The sequence below is a fragment of the Sarcophilus harrisii genome, chromosome 4 (genome assembly GCF_902635505.1).
Source record: "Sarcophilus harrisii chromosome 4, mSarHar1.11, whole genome shotgun sequence".
In the NCBI taxonomy this organism is placed as follows: Eukaryota; Metazoa; Chordata; class Mammalia; order Dasyuromorphia; family Dasyuridae; genus Sarcophilus; species Sarcophilus harrisii.
Genome location: NC_045429.1, coordinates 447,039,251 through 447,066,078, shown reverse-complemented (window position 1 = coordinate 447,066,078; position 26,828 = coordinate 447,039,251). Strand labels below are relative to the sequence as shown.

The 26,828-nt window shown below is 48.4% G+C and overlaps 1 protein-coding gene across 3 annotated transcripts in view; it reads left to right on the top strand.

The window, feature by feature from the left end:
- Window positions 1–26,828, top strand: part of GTF2IRD1 (GTF2I repeat domain containing 1) — a 134,198-nt gene that overhangs the window by 5,334 nt on the left and 102,036 nt on the right. For 2 of the 3 annotated variants that reach the window (XM_031967932.1, XM_031967930.1), the window contains exons 3-7: window positions 10,684–10,830; window positions 13,903–14,086; window positions 15,124–15,428; window positions 17,708–17,797; window positions 20,174–20,257. In XM_031967932.1, coding sequence (XP_031823792.1) covers window positions 10,684–10,830; window positions 13,903–14,086; window positions 15,124–15,428; window positions 17,708–17,797; window positions 20,174–20,257 — 810 coding nt within the window. The remainder of the gene's footprint in view (window positions 1–10,683; window positions 10,831–13,902; window positions 14,087–15,123; window positions 15,429–17,707; window positions 17,798–20,173; window positions 20,258–26,828) is intronic. The other variant, XM_031967931.1, reaches the window with a different exon arrangement.

Genomic DNA, 26,828 nt, shown 5'->3' with positions numbered 1-26,828 from the left:
GGAGTTATCTGGGTCTGCGCCTTGGAGGATGGGTGGCCTCTGCCCAGACTCACCAAAAACCGATTGAACAAAGCTCAGTTGTCACAGTTGGTTCATTGTTTAGAGGAGAAAACTGCCCCTGGGCAGGGGATAAATGTCACAGTCCTTGCCTTCAAGGAGCTTTCATTCTATTGGGCATTAGACATAAACCAGCAAGCATTCATTAAGCCCTTGCTGTGTGCCAGGTACTGTGTTCAGTGCTGGGAATAGAAAGAACAATCAAACCGTCACATCGTTTCTTTATGAAGTGACATCTATGGGCTGAGCTTCAGGCTGGGCGCTTTGGCTGCTGGGATGGGAGTGGGGGTGGGGGGAGACGCTTGAGGCAGGCCGGCCCACCACTGGGCTATCCTACCAGTCCTAGCGTGAGATGCTGAAGGCCCACCCAGGGGTGGGGGCCGTGGCAAAGCAGAGATCCAAGGTGAAGGAGAATCGCCTGGACTTGGGAGAAGATCAGACACGGCGGGTGAGAGTGAGCAGTCGAGGATGAACTTTGGCTGGGAGGATGGAGTGGGATAGAAATGGGGAAGTTCACACAAGAGGAAGGTGCTGGGGAGGAGGGGAAAGGGCAAAGGTCGTGACTTCAGTTCGGGACACCCCGAGTTACAGGACATCCAGCTGAAGCCGCCCAGTGGGTAGTCGGCCTTGGAGACTGGAGCAGGGAGCTTAGCGGTGGATAAACACATCTGAGAATCATGATACTTAAATAATCTGGGGGAGTTGGTGATGTCACCAAGTAAAATAGACGGAGAAGAAAGGGCCCCAAGATAAGAGTTATGGGGCTATTTGTGGTTATGGGGCATGGCCCGGACAAAGATCCAGCCAAGGAGGCAAGGAGCCGCGGTCACCCGGGTCAGCCAGAGCTGGGCAGTGACTTAGGAAATGGGGCAGCTTCCGTTCTGCTGGGCAAAGGCAAGAAACTTTTGTACAGATATATGTTTAGTTATAATAGATATATGGGTATTTATGTATGTGTGTGCATATATACATATATATATGTATAGGTATATGTATATATTCACCTATATATGTGTGGGTGCATACATGTGCAGAATAGGACGGCTAGGGGGGATAACATACCCAGGCTTGGAGTCAGGAAGCTGAGTTCAAATCCAGCCTCAGATAATTACTAGCTGTGAGACCTTGGGCAAGTCACACACTTTTATGTTTATGATCTGTTTACCCCAGTTTCTCCTCTGTAAAAGCAGCTGGAAAAAGAAATGGCAAAGTATGCTATTATCTTTGCCAAGAAAATCCCAAATGGAGCCACCAAGAGTCTTTAGTTCTCTGAGTCTCATTTCTCCGGCTCTTTATGGCCAGGATACCGTCGTTAGGGGAGGAGGCAGGTTGGGGCCTCAGCAAAGGCTTGGGAGAGAAGGGGGCTCCTTTGCAGAGGTGAGGTGGGGGGCTACGGGTGTGGAGCGCTGCATGTAACGTCAACAGTTTTTCAGTAGGTTGGTTCAAGTTGCTGATTGTCGACTCTATTTTTAAAATTCTCATTATAAGAGAAGCTCCCAGGGAGGGAAAAGGGCAAAAGATTCCGGGGTTTTAGAAAAACAAAGATGGGGTTTGGTTCCACGGAAGGGGAGCGAGGGATTCTCAGAGACAAGGGCAAAGGGAGGGCAGGGCAGGAAGGAGACACAGCTAAGGCAAAGGGCCGAGGCAGGAGATCACATTCGGGGTCTCTTAAGTGAGGATCAATAAGAAGGCTCCTTTACATAACAGAGTTCATGCGGTGCGCCAAGTTGTAAGCGGGGGTCAGAGCCGAGCAGAGGGGTCTCTGTTTATCCAAGAGCCACCAAAGTTTACTGGCCGGGGGACCTTTCCCCCAGGGGCCTCCTCAGCTAAACCCCCTCCAGTCTGGGGAGCCTTTGCCACAAGGGCCCATACGGTTTCCCGGGTGGTCTCTGCAGGAAAATTAACAAACAGGACTGGTTCCACCAGCGTCCTGGGGCAAGACCTGGTCAAGGGCCGGAAGAGAGAGACCCTGGGGCCGCTGAAGTTGTCTGATCCCCCACTTTACAGCTGAGAGAACTGAAGCAAGGGGGATGGAATGGTCACACAGGATAGCCAGCAGCCATTAGAACAGAACATGGGTTAATACTGGAAAGGGAAGGCTTCAGTGGGACGGCCCAGGCAGGCCCAAGACAGCCCAGGCAGGCCCGGGACGGCCCAAGAAGGTCCAGGGTGGCCCAGGCAGGCCCGGCATGGTCCAGGCAGGCCCGGAATGGCCCAGGCAGGCCCAGGGTAGCCTAGGCATGCCCGGGATGGCCCAGGCAGGCCCAGGGTGGCCCAGGCAGGTCCGGGATGGCCCAGGAAGGTCCAGGCCACCCTCAGGGTCCCTGCCCAAAAGCTCTGATCCCAAATCCCGTCCGGCTCCAACATTCGGCTTCTCCCATTCCATGAAAGCAGGAGCACCTGCCTTTGAGGAGCCCAGCTGCCTGCTGGTCTATTTATAATTCCTCTGGTCTATTTGAGGCTTGTGGCTGAGAATGGCTCTTCACAGTCTCCTGCTTATGTGCGGGCACTTGTGGGCAGCCCGGGGAGCTCTGTGGAGCCAGCCCTGGGCTGGGCGGCTTCCTGGACTCGGGCTTCCTCAGAGGGATGACCAAACTGTCCACGATTCCCATGAATGAATGAATTCCCTGCCCCCTCGCCCCTGCTCAGCCTGGAAGGAAAGGTGTCCTTTCCATAAGGAGATGGAGAAGTGAGGCTCAGAAGGCAGGCTTAATCGAGCAGCCAATCAATCCACAGATAGTCTGACTGTGTGATGCAGTAAAAATAAAAACGATAAATAGCATTTATTTAGCACCTACTATGTGCTCGGTGCCAAACACTTTAAAAACATTATTTCATCTGCTCTTCACAACAACCCCATAAGGTAGATACATTTATTATTTTCTATTCTACCAATGTGGCTGGGATCATATAGCTAATTAATGTCAGAGGCTGAATTTGAACTCGGGTCCTCCCAACTCCTGGCCCAGCAATCTACTGGGCAACCCAGCTCCCTGTGCTTAACACAACACTAGGAGACTGGAGATTGATCTGAGTTCTAGTCCTAACTCTAACGTTAATCAGTCTAGTTTTTGACCTTCCTGGGCCTTGGTTTCTCCATCTGTAAAATGAGAACATCAGAATAGATGGTGTCTAGAGTGCTTCCAGATTTAGCTCTAACATCCTGTGATCTTAAGGTATAGGTGAACTCGGTTCCCTTCCTTGGGCCTCACTTTCCTCATCTGCTAAGAGAATTCTGGAAAGTACTGAAAATAATCACTCACTCAGCAAACATTTATTAAAACACCAGAATTAGGTCTCAGGGTACAAGCACAAAGATGAACTCTGTAATTCAAAAAGCATTTACTAGGCACCTCTTCATTTCCCCCAGTAGATTGACCCCAAAGGTGATGCCCATTCATGTGCCCAACACATTGTGAATATAGGGGACAATTTCTATACCATAAGAAATAATGATTCTTGCACATGTTTAACCTATATTGGATTGCCTGTGATCTGGGGGAGAGAGGGAGAAAGATTTGGAACACAGGATTTTGCAGGGGTGAACATCAAAAACTATCTTTGCATGTATTTTGAAAGATAAAGAGCTTTTTTATTTAAAAAGATAAATTAAAAATTTCAAAATTAATTTAAATTAAAAATAATGAATCAAATTTTTAAAAATTAAAAATAAGAAATAATGATTCTACAGAGAATCCTGGGAAGACTTATATGAACAAATGGGAAGCAAAATGGGCAGAACCAGAAAAGCAATCCATAGAAAGATGACAGCAAGATGAGATGAAAAAACAGCATTCTGGGAACAAAGCGAGCACAGATTAGCCAACCTTGGTTTCTGGGGGAAAGAGGAGGCAATCAATATGTGCTTTTCCCTTCCTTCCCTGGAGATGAGGACATGGGCAAACTCGGTGGATGTGGATGTTTCCTTAAGTTGCTTTCAAACACACTTCCTCCCCTTTCTCTTTTATTTATTTATTCTTTATTCTTTTATAAGGGTTGGCTCTCAATGGGGGGAAGGAATATAAAAGGGAAGGAGAAATGGAAACCAAAGAAAATAATGAATAAATAAAAAGGAAGGGAATTGGAGGAGCTCGACGGTCTGCTCATACTCCTTTCACATCATTTTCTTCCTTTGTGATTCGATTCAAAAAGCATGTATGAAGTGGCTGCTCTGTGCCTGGCACTGTGCTGGGTGCTAGGGTACAGGATGAGATAGCTCCTGCCCTCAAGAAACTTATGTTCTACTTGGCAATGGTTCTTAACCTGGACTCTGTAGCCTCCTGAGGGGTCCCTGAACATATTTCAAGGAACTATCTAACGAACACAAAAGAGGGGGAGAAATGCTTTATTTTCACTACTCTTTGCTTTCTTCTATAATCCCCTGGGTTTTATTTTATTTATTTAAAAATATTTTTTCCAGAGGCAGCTAATGCAATGGATAGAGCACCGGCCCTAAAGTCAGGAGGACCCGAATTCAAATGTGGCCTTAGACACTTAATACTTCCTAGCTGAGTGACGCTGGGCAAGTCACTTAACCTCAATTGCCTCAGCGAAATATATATATATTTTTCTTTTTTCCATACATAACAGTATTTGAAACTATATTGATATGGGATATTTGGATTTATAGAACTTCATATAAGCTTCTAAGAAATCAGATATGAAATTTAAAGAGTTTATCGATACAGAAAAATAAAATTAAAATATTATTCTAAGAAAGAATATGTAGGCTTCATCAGCCTAACCAAGGAAGCTCTGTATCAGTCAACACATAAAAAGAGACAGAGATGGGGGGAAAATCACAGAAATAGACAAAGAGGTTGAAAAAGAAAAAGGGGAAAAAAAGGATGAATGGGTCAAGAAAAGGTCAGATACACTGTAATATGAGTGTAGAGGATGAGACTCTAAGGTCATTTCTAGGTTATTTTTAAATCCCATCTCTAATAATGTTTGATGAGTATGGGCAATCCAATTTACCTCCCGGACCCTCCGTTTCTTCTTCTCTCAGATGAGGTGTTAGATGAGACAATTCTAACTCTGCCATTCTGCCCAGTGATACTATGACTGGCACCGTGAGAGTACCAGGGTGGGTAAGAAACAGACCCTGTACTCCAGCGGATATACAGGACATCCATCATCTGGCTAAGATTCTATTTTTAAAATTATCGACATCTTTTATTTTTACACCACTCATAATTTCCAATGTATCTCTCCCCGTCCCCTCCCAGAGAGCCATCCTTTGTTATTCTTATACTTTAATGTGCTATTTTTTCCCCAGTTTCATATAAAAACAAGTTTTAACATTTGTTTTTAAAACTTTGAGTCCCAGATTCTCTCCCCTCTCCTTTCTTCCCACCATGAGCCGTCTTTGAAAACAAAGAATAAATAAGAGGAAGACAAATCAATCCAGAAAATCTAAGCAACAGATAGGATGTGTCTGACATGATATATACCATTCCGTACCTGTTGTCCCCCACCTCTGCTGATGACCACACCGGAGGCTAATCTCACTGCTCTTTGAAGAATTCATCTGAGAAGTGATGAGATGGAGAGAGATTCAGAGGATTAGGAAATTTCTTCCAATCCCTTTATTTTACAGATGAGGAAGTCGAGGACCAGTGTGTGTGATCTATCCAAGAGCACACAGATCAGAAGCAGCACAGCTGCCCGACTCCCAACTCATTCCTCTTTTCGGTTCCCTTCAGAGCATCCCCCCTCTTCTTTTCAGAAGTCGGGGACCCAGGAGTCCAGAGACCAGGATCCTGATTGCAGCTCTTATATCTGCTAGCTCTGTGACCCCAGCAAGGCAACTCATGTCTCTGATCCTCTGTTTCCTCATCTGTAGAATGGAGATAATATCATTTAAACCCACAACCCCACAGGGTAGTCCTGAGGAAAGTACTTTGTAGACCTGAAAATGTTCAGGAAAAGGGAGCTGATGTCAGTTATATTTATTGGGTCTTTCATTGGTCCGGGTCCCCTCTCTCTGCAGGACCCAGAAGATTCTGTAAGTCCTTGAGTCTCAGGGAAGGGGCTGACCTGCTCCCTAATCTGGGAGTCCTCCTACTGAATTCCTAGGCCCCCTCCCCTCCCAGGTGCTCGGAGACAGGAGAGTTCCCCAAGTGACTTCTTTGAGCAGCTCCTTCTGCCTGGACCTGCCCCACTCCCCCACTGGAAGACCGACGTGGTTGGACGGGGCAGAAGGAGACTCGCTTTCACTTTTTCCACAGAGATCCCAGCGGGTCCAGCCTGGATTTATTTATTTTCCAGTTTTTACGGAATACAGCCGAGTGAACTTTTCACCCCGAGCCGAAGCTTTGGCAGGGGACTCTTGGAAAATGGCATTCTCCTGTGGTCGGGCCAGCCCGCAGCCAGGAGCACAGATAGAACTCCTTCCTTCCTTCGACCCTGTCGGGCTCCCAGGCGTGTCCAGGCTCTTCAGACTGCACCTCGTTCGCCACCCTGGGAGGTGGAGGGCTAAGTGAGGGATTATGAGCCTTCCTCCGAGCTATTGCCACTGCCCCAGTGGCCAGCCGGATGGTGATGGAGGGTCCTCCCTGCTGACCACCGTCCTCATTGGGAGGTGTCAGCACATCCAACAGCAAAGGATGCTGGGGAACTCTTACCAAGATTCTCTCCTTTCCAGGATTAATGATTGCTTTTAAAATACGTTGCTGAATTTAGTAGAAGGAACAGGGGATGTGTGGTCTGGAGACCAGGGTTCTAGTCCAGGCTCAGACATTTATTAGCTAGGACATGACTATAGAGAAGTGGTTTTTAATGTTTCTGAGCTGCATCTGAGAAATGGGCCAATAATACTTCCATTTCCCACCTCGGTAGGAACCTTAGAGCAGTGGGTATAATTAAAGATATTGCATTGTTTATTTTGTTTTTGTGTTGTTCTAAACCTGTAGTTTTATCAGCAGATTTGGGTAGTGAGGAAACCCTCTCTCCCAATGTAGATCAGCATCTTCTCTACAACCCAGAAAGATGCCCAAGGTTCAGACAAGTGATTTACCTTCCAGAGGTCAGAGGTCTTCCTGGCTGCCTCCTACTTTGGACAGATAAGGCTGCAAAAAAAATTAATAATAATAAATAAGGGCCCAAAGAGATGATTCCATTCCATTCTCTCTAGGAATCAGAATCCTAGAGCTGGGGCTAAAAGGAACTATATCCAGTTTACAGATGAGTACATTGAGGGGAAAAAAGCAATTTCTCCAAAGTCACATAGCCAGTACGAGGAGCTGGGATTCAGACACGGGTCTCCAGATTCCAAATTCAGCATTCTCTGCACTATCAGGAATCAGTTAGCAAGGATGTATTGAATGCCTGCTGTGCCTGGAGAGTATTCTAGCACTACTTGCAAGAGAAAGAATTCGATTTAGAGTGGGCTGACTGGCTTTGGAAGCCATCCACGGGGTTTTCTCTCCCGGGTAACTAAGGGCTTCCCGGTAAGGTTTTTCCACAAATAGCCTTATTATTATTCGTATTTTATATTTGTGGCTCAGACTCTTGGTCTGTTATAATCATTTTCTTTAGTTGTGGTTCCCCCTCCCACTTGGATATTTTTTATGTTGAATAGAACAGACTGACGTGAAAAAGAGGGTCCCCAGAGCCCAAGCGCCTGAATCTCTCCTCTGCCCCTTGGCGCTCCATGTTCTCCTTTCCCTTGGGCATTCAGGCTCATGGCCTTCTCCTGGCTCTCCCGCTTCCTGTCACTGCCAAGAGAACTTCCTGAAAGGACCTGCATGTGCAGAAAAGATGTATAGCAACTCTTTTTGTGGTGGCAAAGTGTGAAGACCGAGTTATAGCCCCCTGGATGCCTTGGAATCAACCAGAGTCAGGAAAAGCAAAAGTCCTTGGTCTTTATTCTTGGTCTTTAGGGGTAGAAGTGAAGAGGATGGACACAAGCTCTCCATGACCTCCCTTCTCCTTGTCTACCGCCAAAGTGATTCTGGCTTGTCTTACTCCACCCCTAATCCTTCCCACAATTCTCTGTATACACCAAAAGATCGAGCCAGCACAGAATAGTGGGAAGGGCCATTTCCCAAGGATATGCTAATAGAATATTGTCCAGTCGGTAGTTAGCCTTAAGTGCTTGGCTGTCTGATTCCAGGGCATCAACTCAGAGTTTCAGCCCTTTACAGCAAAGAATTGGAAATTGAAGAGACGCACGTCAGTGGGGGAACAGCTGGACAAATTGTGCTATATGAATGTAATGGGAATGCTATGGGAAATGATGAGCAGGCGGATTTCAGAAAAGCCGGGAGAGACTCAGAGGAACTGATGCTGAGTAAAATGAGCAGAACCAGGAGATCATTATACACGGCAACAACAAGATTACATGATCAATTATGATCAACTTTGCTGTTCTCAGCAATGCAGAAAGCCAAGACAATTTCAAAAAGACTTGGGAGAGAAAGTGCCATTTGTGTCCATAGAGAAAATGATGGAGACTGAATGCAGATCCTTTTGTAGTTTTTTCTTTCTCCCGGTTTTTCCCTTTTGTTCTGATTTCTCTTTCCAACGTGACTCATATAGAAATATGTAAAACATGATTAGACATAGTTAACCTGTATCAGATTGCTTGCTGTCTTGAGGGGGGGAAGGAAGGGAGAGAGGGAGGAAAATTTGGAATTCAAAATCTGACAAAAATGGAATGTTGGAAACTATTTGTAATTGGGAAAAAGATAAAATACTATTAAGTGGGGGGGGGGGAGAAATATAAGGCGAGACATCAGTTAAAATATACTTGAAATAGACTTAAAGATTAAAATAGTCTTAACATTAAAAAGAGAGAGAGAAAGAAAGAAAGAGAGAGAGAAAGAGAGAGAAAGAAGGAAGGAAGAGAAAGAGAGAGAAAGAAGGAAGGAAGAGAGAGAGAGAAAGAAAGAAAGAGAGAGAGAGGGAGAAAGAAAGAGAGAAAGAGAGGGAAAGAAGGAAGGAAGAGAAAGAGAAGAGAGAAAGAAAGAAAGAAAAAAAGAAAGAGAGGGAGAAAGAAAGAAAGAGAGAGAGAGAAGGAAGGAAGAGAAAGAGAGAGAGAGAGAAAGAAAGAAAGAGAGAGAGAGAGGGAGAAAGAGAAAGAGAGAGAAAGAAGGAAGGAAGAGAAAGAGAGAGAGAAAGAAAGAAAGAAAGGAAGGAAGGAAGGAAGGAAGGAAGAGAGAAGCTTCCTGGGCTATCATGTAACTCTTTTGCTTATAAACCCTCAGTGACTCCCCATTAGTTATGGATTTTGGTTTAAACTTTGACTTCCCTTTCTGCCTTCATGAGATCTGTACTCTGACCAAACCTGGCTGCTTGCCTTCCCTACCCCATCTCTGTATTTTGCTCACACTATTTCTGCTACTATTCATTCAGTAAATACTTATTAAGTACCTACTGTATGTCAGGCACTATGTTAAGCTGCTTTCCTGTCCATTGTCTTGTTTGATCTTGACTAAGAGTTGTATGGAGTGGGCAGGGAAAAGGGTTATTATCCTCCTATTATAAGTGAAAAAAGGAAGGTTCATGGAGATTGCACCTCTTCCCTTTGATCAAAGAGAACTAGTGGGGGAATCTTGCCGTTAAGAAGATCTGTATTCAAATCCCCTTTCAGCTACTTATTAAGCTCGGTGACCCTGAGCAAATCACCTTATTTCTATTTGTCTCAGTTTCTTCATCTCTAAAATGGGGATAATAAGTCTCACAAGATTACTGAGAGGATCAGATATAAAGTCCTCAGCAAACCTTAAAGTACAATATAAACACCAATTTTTGCTATTAATCTCCACTGCTGCTGTTTCTTCCCATTTTAACGGCTCTCCCAGAACTCCTTGAAGATGGTGTTTTTAATCTCAGGTCCACAGGCCCCTTAGAGGGCCCTATTGTACATGGGGAAGTCCGTGAGCCTGGAAAGGGAAAATTACTTTTATCTTCACAAACTTGTAAGTGAAATGTAGCCTCTCCTTTAGTTTTCCAGTAAAGTGATTCCGAGACGATTCCCCCGTTCCCTAAAAAGGCTGACGGGGGAAGTGGAGAGCCGTTCCCTTGCCTTGGGTGCCGGCCCTGACCTTCTCCCATCAGAATCGAGTCCATCTCCTGATGTCTCTTCATTAAGGGATCCCTAAGGGAAGCTTAGGTAACCCTAGGGTTACCTTCGAGGTAACCAGACATTCCCTTTACACATGATCTAAGAATTTACTGCGTAAAGACCACGAACCAACTGGAAACCCTGGGCGTCTCCTACACTGGCCTGGGGCACCTGGAAACAAAGTCATTTTTTCTGGATCATATAGCTATGGATGTCCGAGACAGAATTCGAACCCAGGACTTCCTAATGCTAAATAAAGAAAAGTAAGGAGTTAACTCTTAAAGGCATCTCACTATCCAGTCAGAGAATCATAAAAGCAAAAGCCTGGGAGAGAAAGACTCTCTCCTTCTTTAACAAAGGAGGACACTGAGGAAACTGGATTCCTCCCAGTCATTCAGTGAATCAGCAGAGTCCATGGTCCAGGACCCGCGTGCTTTGTGCAGCCATGAAGGGAGGACTGGATGGAGGGGGAACCGGGGTTGGAGGGACCGGGAGTCCCTGAGTTGGGGCTGGGGGCAGCCCATTCTCACGGTAGCTTCTTGCTTTTTGTCTCACAGGAGGGCACCAGAGGAAAGAACCCGAGGTGGAAATCCCCAGGAAGGTGCGGGAATGCAACCGGAACGCCCAGCGGGTCTCCCCGGACCAGGGCTCGGACGTCTACCTCCTGAGGAAGATGGTGGAGGAGGTCTTTGACGTCCTCTATAGTAAGTGCCCCTCTGTGGAGATCTCTATGGAGACGGAGCTCCTCCAGGAGCTCCCAGGGACACTTGCTGAGATAGTCTGGATGTGGCTGCCTCAGGCCTGGAGGGCCTTCCTTAACAAGTCCAGGGAGTGACCGTCACTTGTTTGGGGGGCTCCCTTCCTCCCTCACCCCTGGGCAAAAGCCTAGAATCTCCAAGAGAGAACGAGGGAGCCTCAAAGGCATCGTGAGGTAGAGCTAGAGCTAGAGCCGGAAGAAGCCGCGGAGACCTTTGGCCCCTCATTTTACAGGTGGGGAAACTGAGGCCTTGAAAGAGTAAATGACTCACACAATGTCACACAACTAGTAACTGTCCTGTTCCCTTTTGTCCACACTGAAGGCATCTATTCCCACCCCTCCTTGAGCAGCTCTCCCTTCTACATCATCCCCGTCGTTCCCGGCTTATCAGGTCCTCTTTATGGAGACGTCCAGCAAAAAGGGAACTTCCTTCCTCCGGAGGCATCCATCCCACTTACCAATAAGCCTCCCGTCTGGGAAGTTCTTCCTTATTCAGAGCTGAAGTGCACCTTCCTTCGTGCTCTCCCGAGTCAGCTCTGGGGCAAAGCAGCACAAACGTAACTCCCTTCCCCCATGGAGAGAACCCCGCCGGTTCTCCCCCGGCCCATGTCTGTGCTTCTGGAGTAGCTAAACGTTGCTGCCCTTCTATCTATCACTCGGGTCATAGGGTTCACTTTAAGGGGATTGAGCTAGGCGAGAGAACAAGATGGCGGCTTCTCTGAGTGCAGAGGGACATAGCTCTGGAGTGGAAGGAGCCTCTGATCGTCTAACCCAACCCCCCCATCTTACAGATGAGGAAACTGAGGCCCAAGAAAGATGAGTGATTTGCTCAAAAAAGCCCTGGGGTAGAGTTTGAACCCATGTGCCCCATGTGGGAGCAGTTCCACGGTGCTACAAAGGCAGAGCCCTAAAGGGCCTTGTGAATCACCTAGTCCAGCTTCTACAGATAAGGAAACTGAGGCACAGGGAAGGGAAGGAACTCAAATGGGTGCAAGGAGGCTGTCTTGGCCTTCGTCCCTTGGCCCTGGGAGAGGTCACACTCACTCTGACATTTTCTTTTCCCTCCCAATTGATCTACTTCCCCTCAGAGCCGAGTGCCTCCTTCTTGTAAGGAGCTTGGGCCGTGAGGACATCCTGTTTCGGGGCTGGCACGGGGGGCACCGGCACTGAAGGCTGGCACTGGCCAGCTGTGCGACGCTAGACAAGGGGCTTCATCTCTCTGGGGTTTCTCTTCCCACCCCTCCGTAACATGAGGAAGCTGGACTTGCTGGGCCCTGAGGCCCTTTGGGAATCCTCCTGATTTAGTGATTTCCACACAAAAGTCAGGTTGGAGACTCTTGGGGCTGCTTTAATTAAAGTGTGATCTGGCCTGGAGAAGCGGGGAGGAAGGAAGGAAGGAAGGAAGGAAGGAAGGAAGGAAGGAAGGAAGGAAGGAAGGAAGGAAGGAAGGAAGGAAGGAGAGCATGAGAAAAGGAAGGAAGGAAGGAAGGAAGGAAGGAAGAAGAAGAAGAAGAAGAAGAAGAAGAAGAAGAAGAAGAAGAAAGAAAGAAAGAAAGAAAGAAAGAAAGAAAGAAAGAAAGAAAGAAAGAAAGAAAGAAAGAAAGAAAGAAAGAAAGAAAGAAAGAAAGAAAAGAAAGAAAAGAAAGAAAAAGAATGTGTGAGAGAGAGAGGCCTCGAAGGCAGCCACTTATCGGCCACGTCGCACCCCATTAAGCCGGGCACTGAAGCGTCTCACCAGGCTGCTGGAATGGCTGAGGACGCCAGGAGGGCTGGAAACTTTGGTTCAATCAGTTACAGATAAATGAGTTCTCCCTTCCCAGCCCGTCTGGGCTTCCTCCTCCCCTCCCCCCCATATACACTCTGACACACACCCCCCCAAAGTGGGGGAGGGAGGGAAGATCCCCAAGGAACCGGTGCCCTGTGCCCAGGGGTGTCGGCCCTTCTCCAGCTTTGTGGCTCGGTCCATCACGTGCTGGACTAAAGGAGGGGGCCGGACGCAGGGCCCAGGCCAGGGCCGGGGCTTGAGCTGGCTCCCAGCATCCCCAGCTGGGGCCTCTGCCTCTCTCCCCACTCATTCTCCATTCCTCCTCTTTCCTCCTTCTTCCCCTCTTCCTGTCTCCCTGTCTCTCACATTCACCCAGTGCCTGACATATGGTGGGTGCTTAATAAATGTTTATTGATCCTGGCACACAGTAAGTGCTCAATAAGTGTTGATTGATTATTGACCCTGGCACACAATGGTCATTTAATAAATGTCTGTTAGTTGATTATTGATTGATTGACACCAGCCTTATGCTCCCTCCCCCTTTCTCCTTTCTTTCCCCTTCTCTCCATCTCTCTCCTTTCTCCAGGTCTCTGTCTCCCCCCTCCCCACCTTCTCTCTCCCTATCTTCTCTCTCTCCCTGATGCTCTCTGTTGTCAGACTATTCTGTGTGACCTTGAATAAGTCAATTCAGCCCCAAAGTTCTCAGTTTGCCCATCCGTAATATGAAAGATTGCTTCTGAAGTTCCTTCTAGCTCCAGACTCGGGCCTGCAAGCCTCTCTGGGCCTCGATTTCCCCGTGTGTACATTGAGGAGCTTGGGCTGGGTGATTTCTGCGGTTCCTTTCAGTCTGGAGCCAGCGCACTGGCCCTGTCGTGGGGGTCTCTCCGACTCTCCTGCCCCCTTGCTTCCTGGAGCTGGGGGGGTTGGGAAGGAAATTGGCTTTCCCAGGTCCCTTCCATCCTTCCAAATGGCCCCGGAGAGCAGGAGGCAGCACGTTCGGGCTCCGACCCTCCATCCCTCCCCCGAGGTAACTTGGGGGTTATTCAGCTGTGAAGTATGTGGTTCCCCAGGGGGCTTGTTAGGTCTGGTTCTCCCTGGATCTTGGCAGTGGGAGCAGAGTCAGCAGACGGAGGATCAAGCCCCGGCGCCCCGGGCGCCCAACGGCTCCCCGTGGCTCTGGGCCCAGCCCCGTGTTGGTGGTCCCCGTGCCCCTGGCCCTGTTCACCCAGCAGCCCTCCCTCCCCCCCCGCCTAGGTGAGGCCCTGGGAAAGGCGAGCGTGGTGCCCGTGCCCTACGAGAAGCTGCTGAAGGAGCCCGGCTCGCTGGCAGTGCAGGGACTGCCCGACGGCCTGGGCTTCCGGAGGCCCTCCGACTATGACCTCAAGGCCCTCATGGCCATCCTGGAGCAGAGCCACCGGATTCGTTTCAAGCTCAAGAGGTGAGTGCCCCCCCCCCCAGGGAAAGGGGGCCCCAGCCTGAGGAAGGCGTTCCCTCCGACGTTCTGCTTCAGAAAACTCCCGTCCGCAGGGAGCCCCTAGCCCGGTGAGGAAGGCAAGGCCCTTCTCTCTGTTGGGGGAGGTGGGAAATGTCAGAAACCCCGCCCCCATCCATCTGGAGGTACACAACCTATGTCCGTAGTGCTGAGACACAGGCCTCCAGGTCAGTCAGAGCAGACCTTCCGGGCAGCTGAGCTAGCTTTGGGACAGATCGGACAGAGCCGGCAAGACACGGCTTTGCCGAAAGGAGCGAGGTGGGCATTCTGGGCCGCCCGGGGCACGGGCACGGGGAGAAGTCTGGGGACTGTGCAGTGAAGCTGAACAGGATGGTTTGGGCTCTGGAAGACAGAAGTGGGACACAAGTCTGGTGAGCAGAGGTGGTCATGGGCAGGAGTGAATTCTGATAGAGAACTCGGGGATCGATCCGATCCTATGAGCACTAGGGAGCCACTGCCAGCTTAGAGCAGAGGAGAGGAAATAATGTACGTGGAGAGAGAGAAACACTTCAGATTTGGAAGAGCAGGTGTCCCATTTGTGGCAGGGTGAGAGAGTAAACCGCGGGGAGTGAGAGGACCTTGTTCTATCACTCTGTCGGGGGGGTGGACTTAAACAGAGACCCTCCCTGTCTGGGGCAGGTCCTGCAAAGGGAAGAGGATGATACCAGCCCTGTCAGAGGACAGGGACAGGGGCCGGATCTAAGATTTCATTTGCAGAGGGAATTCCTAGGAAACTTTCTCTAGCTGGATGAGTCTGTATCTTCTCAGACTTAGAGGTGCCAGGAAGCCCAGAGGTCGTGACTTTCCCACAGGATGTGAGAGACGGGACTTGAACCTGGGCCTTCCGGGCTCTCCGTCCGCTTTGCCAGAGTATTGATTAGTGAAACGTACAGAGTTCTCCCTGCATATGAGTTCTCGGTCTGTCCCCTTGGCTCTTCTCTGCTTTCTTCCTCACCAACTCTCATTTCTTACCCCCACTCCAGGCCACCAGATGACAATGGACGGGACTCCAAGTCCAGCGTGGAGCTAAACTGCGTCTCTCTGTTGCCTAAGGGGCCCCGGGATTCTGGCCTCAACGCCCAGGCCCCCAAGCCCACTTCCCAGGACCCCTCAGCCTCCTCCGCAGCCATGACCAACTTCTTGTACAACGTCTCCCTCTCCAACCATGTCGCCATGGACCTCAAGCAGGAGGGCCCGACCGGCCTGTCCACCGCCACCGACCTCCTCCTGGCTCGCCCCGGTGGAGAGCCCAAGACACCAGGTGCCCAGGACTTCTCTGACTGCTGTGGTAATGCTCTGGCCTGTCCCCCACAAGGCAAAGATGGAGGGGAGCGGGGATGGCGCCCCAGCCATCAGGACCTTGGAGAGGAACACTCGGAGACTGGGAGCACAGAGAGGATGCTAGTGTTAAAAATAATACTTATTAAATAATAGCATCACAGTCCACTGGGTTAGGAACCTTAAAAGCCATCTGGTCTGATATCCACCCATTTAGCAAATAAAGGAACTTGGACTCAGAAACTTTAAATGACTTGGCCAAGAGACAGGTTGTGAGGCTCCCTCGTCTCTCTGTCTCTGTCTCTGTCTCTCTCTCTCTGTCTCTGTCTCTCTCTATTCCTCAAAGCCTATTGGCTTTTCCCCTGCTACTTACAAAAATGCCATCATTTGCCATCATATCTGACTGTTCCTGCTCACTGATATTCCTCTTTCCTTTCATTGGTAAACTTTTAGAGAAAACCATTTACACTGGATACCTCCACTTGCCGTTCTTTTACCCCTAAACTTTCTGCAGTCAGACTTCTGACCTCATTCCTCAGCTGGAATTGTTTTCTCCAAAATTACCCATGATCTCCTAATTGCCAAATCTGGGCGGCCTTTTCTTAATCATGATCCTCTCTGATTTTTTATTTGTAGTATTTGATATTGTTGATCACTAAGGACACTGATCTCTCCTGATTTTCCTCCCTTCTCTCCAACTGCTCCTTTTCCATCCCCTTTTACTGGTTTTTCATCTTCCAAGTCCCTTCTGTGTTCTTTTTTCTCACTATACTCTTTCAACTAATGATCTCAACACTTATAGTTCAGTTATCATTTCTAAGGAGATAATTCTAGGATATGTCCATCCAAACCTAATATTTCTGCTGATCTCCTGCCTCACCTCTCCAACTACCTATTGGACATCTCCAACTGGATGTCCCAGAGACATCTCAAACTCAACACAACAAGCGAGCTCATTGTCTTTCCCTGAGCCCTTTCCCTTCCTCAACCTCCCTGTTACTATTCAGGATACCACTGTCCTCCCAGTCACCTTGGTTTCAGCTTAAATTCTTCAGTCTTACAACAGATATCCAGGCTTGCCACATCAAACTTCAAGTTTCCCTTGTATGTACACCATTGTCTCCACTCATCCATAACTGCAGTCCTGGTTCTCATTTCTTGCCTGATCTGTTGTTCCGGCCTTCTAATTGGTCCCCCTCACTCCACTTTATCCTCCTCTCAGTTGCCAACATGATTTTCTAAAATGCAGATCTGTCACTTGCCCCTATCATCTCCAGAATCAAAGGTAGTCTTTTGTTTGACATTTAAGCTCCAAGTAACCTGACCACTTCCTTTCCAGACTCATTAATCCCATGGTTTCCACCATCCAGCCACCATGGTCTATTGAATTAATCCCATGGTTTCCACCATCCAGCCACCATGGCCTATTGAACATGACCCTCCTCCATCTCCAGACTCCATGCTTTTTCACTGACTCTTCCCCCTGCCTGTCCCTCACCTCTACCTTTCCCTTAACTATGCTTCTTTTACTATTTGGCTCAAGCCTTCTGCTTTTACAAGAGGCTTTCTCAGTGCCCTTTCCTGTACTACCACTCTGTCTCTTTCCATATATCTCACATATACCTGGTTATTTGCACGTTTTCTCTCCCTTTAAGCTGCGAGATCCCTGAGCGAAGGGAAGATGTTTGCCTTTCTTTGTATTCCCAGGGCTTGCCACAATGCCTTGCGGGTAGTAGGCACTTAATGTTTGTTGACCTCCTGATTGACCAAAGCTTGACCGATAAGTAAACACCCACAAGGAGTTTCAGGCAGATGGGAAGAGCAAAAACATCTGAGAGGAAGAGGAAGATCCCCTTGGAGAAAGTGGTACTTAAGGAGGGAGTGTGTACCCAGCATGACATACAGCTTAGGCAAAAGTCCAATGTAATTAATTATAATGCCATATAGGACTAGTATCCAATATGCTAATTTGGCTAGGATACAGAGTTGTGTGAAGAAGAATCAGGGAAACCAGTTCAGTAAAAGAGATTGGAGGCCATTAACGAAGGACTTTAAAGAGTAAAGAACAGAATTTGGAATTGGATTTGGGAACAATATGGCGCCCAAGACTTCTTGGTCAAGGAAGTGATGTTTCCTACCTACCTCCCAAGGTGGTGGTGAGGATCAAATGAGATAATAGTTATAAAACATTTAGGACGGTGCTGGGTATATAGTTGGCACTTAATAAATGCGTATTTCCTTCTTTCCTTCCCCCTCTCCCCATATGCCCTTCTACTTCTCCCTGTCTAGGACAGAAATCATCAGTTTCCGGCGGGCCACTCATCCAAAACGTGCATGCGTCTAAACGGATCCTCTTCTCCATCGTCCACGACAAAACAGGTAGGATGGGGTCTGTGTTCTGGGAGCCTCTTCAGGGGCCTGGAGGTGGCTATAAGAGCAGGGCTGCCATTCCCGGGCTTGTGTGAGCAGACAGACCAAGAAACAAAAAGCAGGGACGTCTCTTGCCAGCACAGAAGGAAGGATCTCCCAGAACAGCAAATATACATAAAAATCTATTTGGATGTTTTTTTTTCCCATAAAATCAACTCTTAGTTTTATTTATTAACTCAATAGTTTTTTTTTGGTTTCAATTTTATTGATCTCCTTTTATTTTTAGAATTTCCAGTTTGGCATTTGATTGGGGGAATACATAGAAATCTGAAAGAGGAGCAGGATGGGGGAATGGCTAGCACAGGCTCAGGTTCGAATTCTGGGCCAACATTCACTAACTGTATCATCTGGGCTGGTCCCATAGCTTCCCTGGGCTTCACTTTTCCTCTCTGTGACAGAGTGGGGTCTCTGAGATGGCTTCCCTTTACTGGAGCAGATTTAAGAATGAAATAGGGTGGGAGATGGCCCAGATTCGAGGTGGTCCACCAGGTGGAGATGCTGTTGCAGAGCTATCTGGGGAGGGTTTCCATCCGTCAGGGAAGCGTTGGCCCAGGACCCCTCCCCACCAGGCAGTTCTAAGGACCTAGGACCTCATGGAAGTGAGTCCTCCCGGGACTGGCTCCTGGAACCAGAGAGAGCCCCTCTCCTCTTCTCAGCCCTCGCCCTGCCTGACTTGGGTTAATATGGCAGCAGAGGAGTGGGAGATTCCCGTTCTGACTGAAGAGGGATGAAAATGCACCTTCCTTTCTGTGCAGACATGCGACACGATGGGCGCAACGTCACACGCTCCATCAGAGGCGGTTTCTGTGTCTTTTGGTTTTGTTAACCGGTTTTCTTTGTTATGAGAGGTGGCGCGTTTAGAAGTGGGAGGGTGAGGAACGAGGTCTCTAAATGTGAAACTGGAAATGTGGCTGCCCAGCAGGGAAGGAAGGACAAGAGTCAGAGCTGCTTTTCAGGGGGTCGTTTTTCCCAGCGGCCATCACCAAGCCCAGGAAATCACTACCAATGATCTGACCCTGTATTTTCAAGGCGTCATACAAAGAAAAAGACCCCGCCTTGAGCCCTGTCCCCCGGGGGCCTCTAGTGTAGTGGAGGGGCCGTACCATGGAATGGGGCCAAGTAGGACCATTTAGCCTATACCCGGCTGGAAAAGAGCTCTCAAATGAGATCCCATGGCAGAAAGCACTCAGTAGGGCTTAAAGTAGCCTAGAAATGGCTGCACTTGTGATTATTGTGATCATCTGCCTCAACCCTTGGGGGTGAGATTAAGCACCGAGTGCATGGAAGGGCCTCCCTGTCCTGTCAGGATCATCATTGAGGACCCTCCTCTAGGCCCCTTCTAGGAGGGGCAGGAATTCCGGGAGTCACTTGATTAAAGGACAGCAATATCTGGGCCAGATTGGGCGCGTTGGGCATTGGAGGGAGGAGGTGGGGATGGTGGTGGGCAGAGGGGCCTGGGAAGGGAGGAGCCGCTGAACAGTCTGGTGAAACAGAAAGGCCCTCCCTGACTCCTGAGTCAGGAGATGGGTTGAAGTCCTGACTCTGATTCTCTCTTTGTGTATAATGTTGGGAAGGGCGCTTTATCTGCCCGGGACGTGTTTGTAGAATAAGAGGAGTGGGCTAGATAGGGGTTAGTTCCACAGCAGTGATCCTGTAACTTCAGTTATAGGATGATCTCTAATAACCTGTTTTCCTCCTCTGTAAAATGAAACAATTGGACCAAAAGCTACTGAGCTCCCTCCCAGCCTAAGCTCTCAGATCCCCTTGATAGCATACAGTCGTTGCCATGTCAATTATAAGAGGTTTTCTTATAACCTCAGTTTTCCTCATCTATAAAATGAGACAGTTGGACAAAACCTGCCAGGGTCCCTCCCAGCTAAGCTCTCAGGTTCTCTCGATAGCATACAATCGTTGCCATATCAATTATAAGAAGATCTCTTATAACCTCAGTTTGCCTCATCTGTAAAATGAGTCCGTTGGACAGAAGCTGCCGAGGTCCCTCCCAGCTAAGCCCTCAGGATGGCATGTGGTCACTGCCACGTTACCGCCCTCCAAGAGGCCGGTGATGGCCTGAGCTCCTGAGTCTGCCCCCTTTGTCCCCGGGAGAGGCTGGGGGAAGGGCAGGGGGTCGGTAGGCAGAGGCGGTCCCGGGGAAGCGAAGGACTAACTGGAAGAGGGAAGACCATCCCGGGGACACGGGGACCAGTCGGAGCCCAGGACGTGCATCCATCCCTCCGTGGCTCGCGCTGCACGTTGGATGGGGGAGGGGCCGCGGGCCAGGCACCATATGGACACGTCTTATTTCTGATTTTTGTGTTTTGATAGAGAAATGGGACAGTTTTATAAAAGAAACCGAAGATATCAACACCCTGAGGGAGTGTGTGCAGATCCTGTTTAACAGCAGATATGGTGAGTGGGAGTTGAAATCCCATTATGCAAACGCAAGCCCGTGTTTTGCATATCATTAAGCTGCAATCATTTTTGTTCCCTAACACGGCAGCAGGAGCCATATGCTGGAGCACCCCACTCTTTCTGCACGGCTGCCATCGCCGCTCCGACTCTCACCACGTCTCGGGAAGGTTATGTCAATATTTCCCTTCCAGATCCCGCAGGCAGAGAGATGGAGAGCTGGGGCCCAGAAGTGGCTGGGAGGCTGGCGGGCGGAGGCAGCAGGTGCGCTTGGCTCCGGGAGCCAGGCCGGGGCGGGGGGCGTCCCACGGCCAAGACCCAGCCCGTCTTGGTGCCCGGCGTAGACGGAGGAGGCCGCAGGGGCCCAGGAGAGCCAGCTCCCTGGCATCGGGCCCAGACGCTCCTCCACCTCCCGGCACATCCCTGGAACCGGCACTTTTGCCGACTTTGTAGATGGCATCCTCGGCCTAGGGAAACTCTGTACGGGATCGGGCACCCTGCTGCCGTCCGGCCTGCTGGTGGGAAGCGAGCCTTCTGGTTCTTCCACGATGGGTGGGCCGAGGGCACGGGTCTCTGGAGTTCTCTGCCCGCGCTCTGTAAGTGACCTTCCCGGGCTCAGCGACGGGCCTTTCCTGGGTCTCCTCCCACCGTCCCCCCCCACGCAGCCTCTCACACTTCCACGCGACTTTGTACGGCTTTTTTCACTCTTCCCAGGCTCAGTTGGAATAATAATCCCAGCCCTGCCTACCTTAAAGCTCTGCCGTAGGGGAGAGTGAGATGCTACATGTAAAGTACTTGGCAGTCCCCGAAGCGCTGGGAAATGCTATTTTTAGTCTATAAATGTGGGTGATGGTGAGGATGCTGAGGCGTCGATGGAAGGCCATTCCTGAGGCAGGGGCCGAGTCCAAGGGGACCAGAAGCCAGGGGCATCATCTGGAGAGCGCGTCGGGGTCCCCTCTGACCTTGGACCCAGAATCACGGCTCCAGTGTGTAGGATTCGAAAGGAAACCCGTGACACAGGAACATGACGAGTAAAATAGTTTTAAAAACCCAGTGCACAAAATACCCCCAAGTTAAACCCCCTGGTTCAGAGGATGAGATTCAGATCCCTCCAGCAAGTCAGTACAGTAAATGTTTACCAATCCTTCCATGTAAAGTCATAACTTTACTTACACTCTAAGTCCGTCTTAGAGAGCCGCATTTGGAGCCAGAGAGCCCCAGATTCAAGTCCTGTTGGAGGACCCATTGGCTTTGTGACCTGGAACAGTCACAGGACCTCGGTGCTCCCAGGAAACGCTGTGAGATTCCAGTTTGCAACAAATATGCGTTAGGAGAGGGAGTTTTCTCAGCAGGAATTCCGTATACCAAGGAAATCAACCAACCAGCATCTCTAAAGGCCCTACTGTGTGTCAGGCCCTGCGCTAAATACAAAGATCAAAATGGAAACAGTTCTACCTTCCCGGAAGTGACAGCGTCCCTCCCTGGAGTGCCTTGGCGCTCAGTTAAAAAGCACTTATTAATTGGCTCCTCTGGGCCAAGTGCTGAGGATGCAAATAGAAAAGCTGGGCAGCCCCCGCTCTCAGAGAGCTCACACTCTAAAGGGGGATCGGCTTTAGGGGAGGTGGGAAGAGCAGGTTGTCTGGATGTGCGGTTGTGGGGCGGGTGGCAAGGCCCAGGGATCCACCATTTTTCTGGAGGCACTTATCCCACGACCTCCTAGCTTCAGATCCAACTTCAGATACTTACAAGTTGCGTGAGCATGGACAAGTCACTTAACCTTCATTGTAAGTTGGGCATAATAATGGCCTCCACCTCCTATGGTTGTTGTGAGGATCAAATGAATTAATATTTGTAAATTTTGTAATTTTGTAAAATTAATATTTGTAAAAAGTGTTTAACATAGTGCCTAGAACATAATATGATATAGAACAAATGCGATATAGTTATCTTCCTCACTATTATTATTTTTATTATTATCATCAGGTTAGACTAGAACACAACTTCTTAAATTTTTTTGTGGAAGGGACATCATAGACTCTTTGACCATTCAGGGAAACCTCCATGTCTCTTCTCAGAGTCGTGTTTTTAAATATCTACAGTAAAATATAAGTTTACCAAGAAGACAAATGATGTTGAATGCATCTCTGTGTTCAACATCATTTGTCTTCTTGGTAAACTTATATTTTACAGTAAAATAAAAATAAGGGGCTCCAGATAGTTAAGTAAAAATCCAACCAGTGCTACAAGTCAGGGTTCAAAAACCAGAGCAGAAAGTCAGGGATGGTCAGGAAGGCTGCATGGAGGAAGAGGAGGAAGGAAAGGAAGGGGAAGTCGCAAGAGATCTGGAGTTGGAGGGAGAAGAACCGATTCTGCCACTTCATTCCCATTTGACCTGGGCTAAGTGTCTGGGTCTCGGTTTCCTCATCTGTCATATGAGGTTGGACAAGATGGCTTCTCCCCTTCCAGCTCTCAATCCAGGATCTTCACTCCTGGGTCTCAAAGGCTGAGTAGGACTTGGGGAGATGGAGCGCGGGACTGGGGGAGATGGAGCGCGGGACTGGAGGAGATGGAGCGCGGGACTGGGGGAGATGAAGTGCGGGACTTGGGGAGATGGAACGTGGGACTGAGATGAGCCGGAGAGGAGTTGGGAGAGAGGAAGCTGCGGCAGGAATCTGAGTCCGTGAGGAGGCCAGCCTGGCAGGGGCAGACGGGTCCATGGGCAGACAGCGAAGGGCAAGGGTGGTCTCTCCAGCTTTCCTAGTTCCCTTTTTCTTCGGGAGGGAGGAGATGCTAATTTTTACCATCCATGATTACCTCCCGGGCTTCTTCTGCATATCGGGCAGAATTAGTAGATATTCATTTAGTCCCTACTAAGTATCAGGCAATGTGCAAAATGCTGAGTATGCAAAGAAGGGCAAAAGGCAACTCCTGCCCTCAAGAGCTCCCAGTCTTGTGAATCAGTCCTCCTTTCCATAAGCCAGATCCAGCCTCTGTCCCCATCACACTCTGCCCTGTTTCTCTTTTTCCCACCCCATCTCTGCCCCCCAGTAGGCAGCTAGGTGACCCACTGGACAGAGTGCTGGGGCTGGAGTCAGGAGGACCTGAGTTCAAATCCAGCTTCAGACACTTCCTAGCTGTGTGACCCTAAGCAAGTCATTTAACTCAGTCTGCCTCAGTTTCCTCCTCTGTAAAATGATCTGGAGAAGGAAATGGCAAACCAGTATTTCTGCCAAGAAAACCCCCAGGACAATATGATCCACAGGGTCTTGAAGACCCAGACAGGAGTGAACAATAACAAGACCCCCACCCTCATCAGTTAGGAAGCTTCTCAGGAACAGGGACCGTATTATTTCCTGTTTTTATAAGTCCCACAACCAGTGCGGTGTCGCCATGTTTTAGAGTTGGACTAGCATTTGTCCAGATCGCCAGTCTTCTTGGTCTGGAGCAAGCCCCGACAGCTTCTCCCACCTTTGTTGCCTTGTCTGAAGCCTCTGACCTTGGGGGGTTGCCTCCCGCGGCCGTTGTACGTGAGAGACCCGGGGCTTCCTTGCTTTCCCCGCTGCCTGTGCAGAGGGAGGTTATTAAATTAAACTTCTTTAACTGAATTTTGGACAGCCCTCCAAAGGAGCAGGCCCGGTGGCTTTGAAATTTACATCTTAAATTAATTATATACCTAAAAAGAAGCAAATTCCACATAATACAGTTTGGCTGTTTTTAAAAATAAATTTTCCTTGCTCTCTTTGTCTTCCCACCGCCTAGATTTTACCCATAGCCCTTTCTTTCCCCTCTCCCTGAGAGCCATCCTTTATAACAAATCATCTTAAGAATAAATAAAAAAGAATAAGAAGAGATTCAAAAGTTCCCGTACAATACTCCGTGTTCTATTCTGTACCCAAAAGGGCTCTTTTTATTTGGCGTTTGTTAACTAAAGAATAATCAAATGTGTTATTTAAAAATTCACGGCCTGGAGGGCCTGGAGGCCCAGGCTTGAGGAGCAGGAACCTTCACCTCTAGGCCAGGGAGTAGTAGAATGATCTCAGGTGTATTTTGAGGTTCGCGGCCTCCATGGGTGTCTCCTCAAGCCTGGAGACGGGGCAACGTTGGGCTCCCGGAGGCTGTACCAGCGGAGCATAAGCTCAGCGAGGTCTTTCTCTGCTGAAAAGGCTTTGAATGGTGTCCCAGGGAGAGACCGACTGACCGCTGAGAGATTAATCGACAGCGGGCTGGCTAATAGGTGATGAATGCCCAGGCCTCAGCAAGGCAGGCTGAGATAAAGAGAAAATGGCCTGGAGTCCTATGTGGCCTGCCCCCTTCTGTCTCGGCCCGGGTAGTGACCCAGTGGCCACAAAGGGAGGCGAATAATACCCAGAATCCCATGGTTTTGTACATCATCCACATAATGGAACCTGCCCCCGGCATCCTCGAGGGAGGAACAGATAAAATGATATCAATAAAGTTCTTTGCAAAATCTTAAAGTGACAGTTAGGTGCAAGCTACTAAACTCTGTCTGATGAAGCCTGAAACAGGGGACTTCTCAAAGGCTGCCGTCGTGGCACCGGAACAGAGCCTGGGGGCAGGGGGGTCTCCCGTCGATGGGGAGGTTCCCAGTGCAGAGAACGTACTCGTTGGATCCCATCCCAGAACCTCCCCAAGGAGATCTGTGTTTCCTACAAGGGTTTAGCACCTAGACAGGGAGTCCTGTGAGACAGACTAGGAGGTGCTGGGAGGTGGGAAACCCACATTTCTGGTCCAGTTTTTCTCCCTTACAGAGGGACAATCAGGTGGACCTCAGATTGAGCCAAGGAGAATCCTAGGCTTGAGGGCCTAGAGCTGGAAGGGCCATGCAGTCCAAACCCCTTGTTTTTCATAGGGGGAAACTGAGGCACAAACATGGAGTGGTTTGTCCAAGGTCCCAATGGCAGGATCACAGAACTGGAAGGGACCCTAAGACCCCTTTTCATCCAACTCATCCTCAAAGGCCATCTCATCCAACTTCTTTGTTTCATAGATAATCTAGAGGGTTTAAGCAATTTATCCAAGTTTACACAAATAAGTGGCAAAGCTGGGATCTGAACTCAGGTTCTCTATTCCTTGAGCCCTGGCTCTTTTCACTGGACCTCAGTGCTGGATTGTATTTCAGAAATTGTATTTCACTATTTTCCCCTTGAAGCAATTGGGGCTAAGTGACTTGCCCAGGGTCACACAGCTAGGAAGTATTAAGTGTCTGAGGCCAGATTTGAACTCAGGTCCTCCTGACTTCGGGGCTGGTATTCTACCCACTGCACCACCTAGCTGCCCCATACATCACTTTTAAAGAAATGCCAAAGCATCTAGGTGATGCAATGGATAACGCATTGGATCTGGAGTCCAGGAAGACCCAAGTTCAAGTCCAGCCTCAGACATTTACCAGTTGTGTGACTCTAGGCAAGTCATTTAACCTTTGCCTCCATTTCTCAACTATAAAATAGGGATCATGATGGCACCTATATTCCAGGCTTATTTCAAGGAATAAGTGAGATAATATTTGTAAAGTGCTTAGTAGAGTGCTTGGCACATAATAGGTATTTAATAAATGCTTATTCCCTTCCCTCCCCGCTTCCCAAGAAAACCTTACTTCTCCCTGAAATTTTTTTATTTTATTTTTTTAATTTTAAATTTTTTTATTTTTATTTTTACTATTTTACTTTACTTTTTACTTTTACTTATTTTATTTTTATTTTTATTTTCTTTTGCCCTGGCTCTTTTCACTGTCCCACAGCACAGGACTGTATTTCAGAAATTGTACATCACTTTTAAAGAAGCACTGAGACATTTAGGTGGTACAATGGATAGTGTGCTGGGTCTGGAATCAAAACCCTTATTCCCTTCTCTCCCTGCCTCCCAAGAAAACCTAACCTTCTCCCTGAAATGAAGCCATCTTTTTATTTTTATTTTTATATTAATATTTTCTTTTAAATAACTTTTTATTTTTCTAAATACATGTGAAGATAGTTTTCAACATTCACCTTTGCAAAACTTCCTGTTCCAAATTTTTCTCCCTCCCTTCTCCCCATAGACAGCAAGCCATCCAGTGTAGGTTAAACATGTACAATTCTTCTAAACATATTTCCATATTCATCATGCGGCACAAGAAAAATCAAATCAAAAAGTGAAAGAAAAAAACGTGGAAAAAAAAAAAAAACAAGCAAACAACCACCACCAAAAAAAAAGAAAAAGAAAAAGAAAACACTATACTTTGAACTACATTCAGTCTCCCTAGTTCTCTCTCTGGAGGTGGATGTGACATCACTTCCCTGATGTCATGACCCTCTTCAAGAGCAAAGGACAAACAACAATAATTGTGGGGCCTGGCATCGGTGTCAGTGACCAGTTGAATGGGTCTAGAATGGAATAACTGTGGTGCTGAGAACCCAGGCTAGTGACACTAGCAGAGAAATGGGTCCATTCCTGATATTCAGTGAAAAATTGGTGACTGACTGGAGGAAGAGGGAAGAATCAAACACTGATCTGAGGTCTCAGCCTCTAGTCTTCATTATTGCCGCCTCGGGACGTTCTTGCTCCAAAGAAGGAC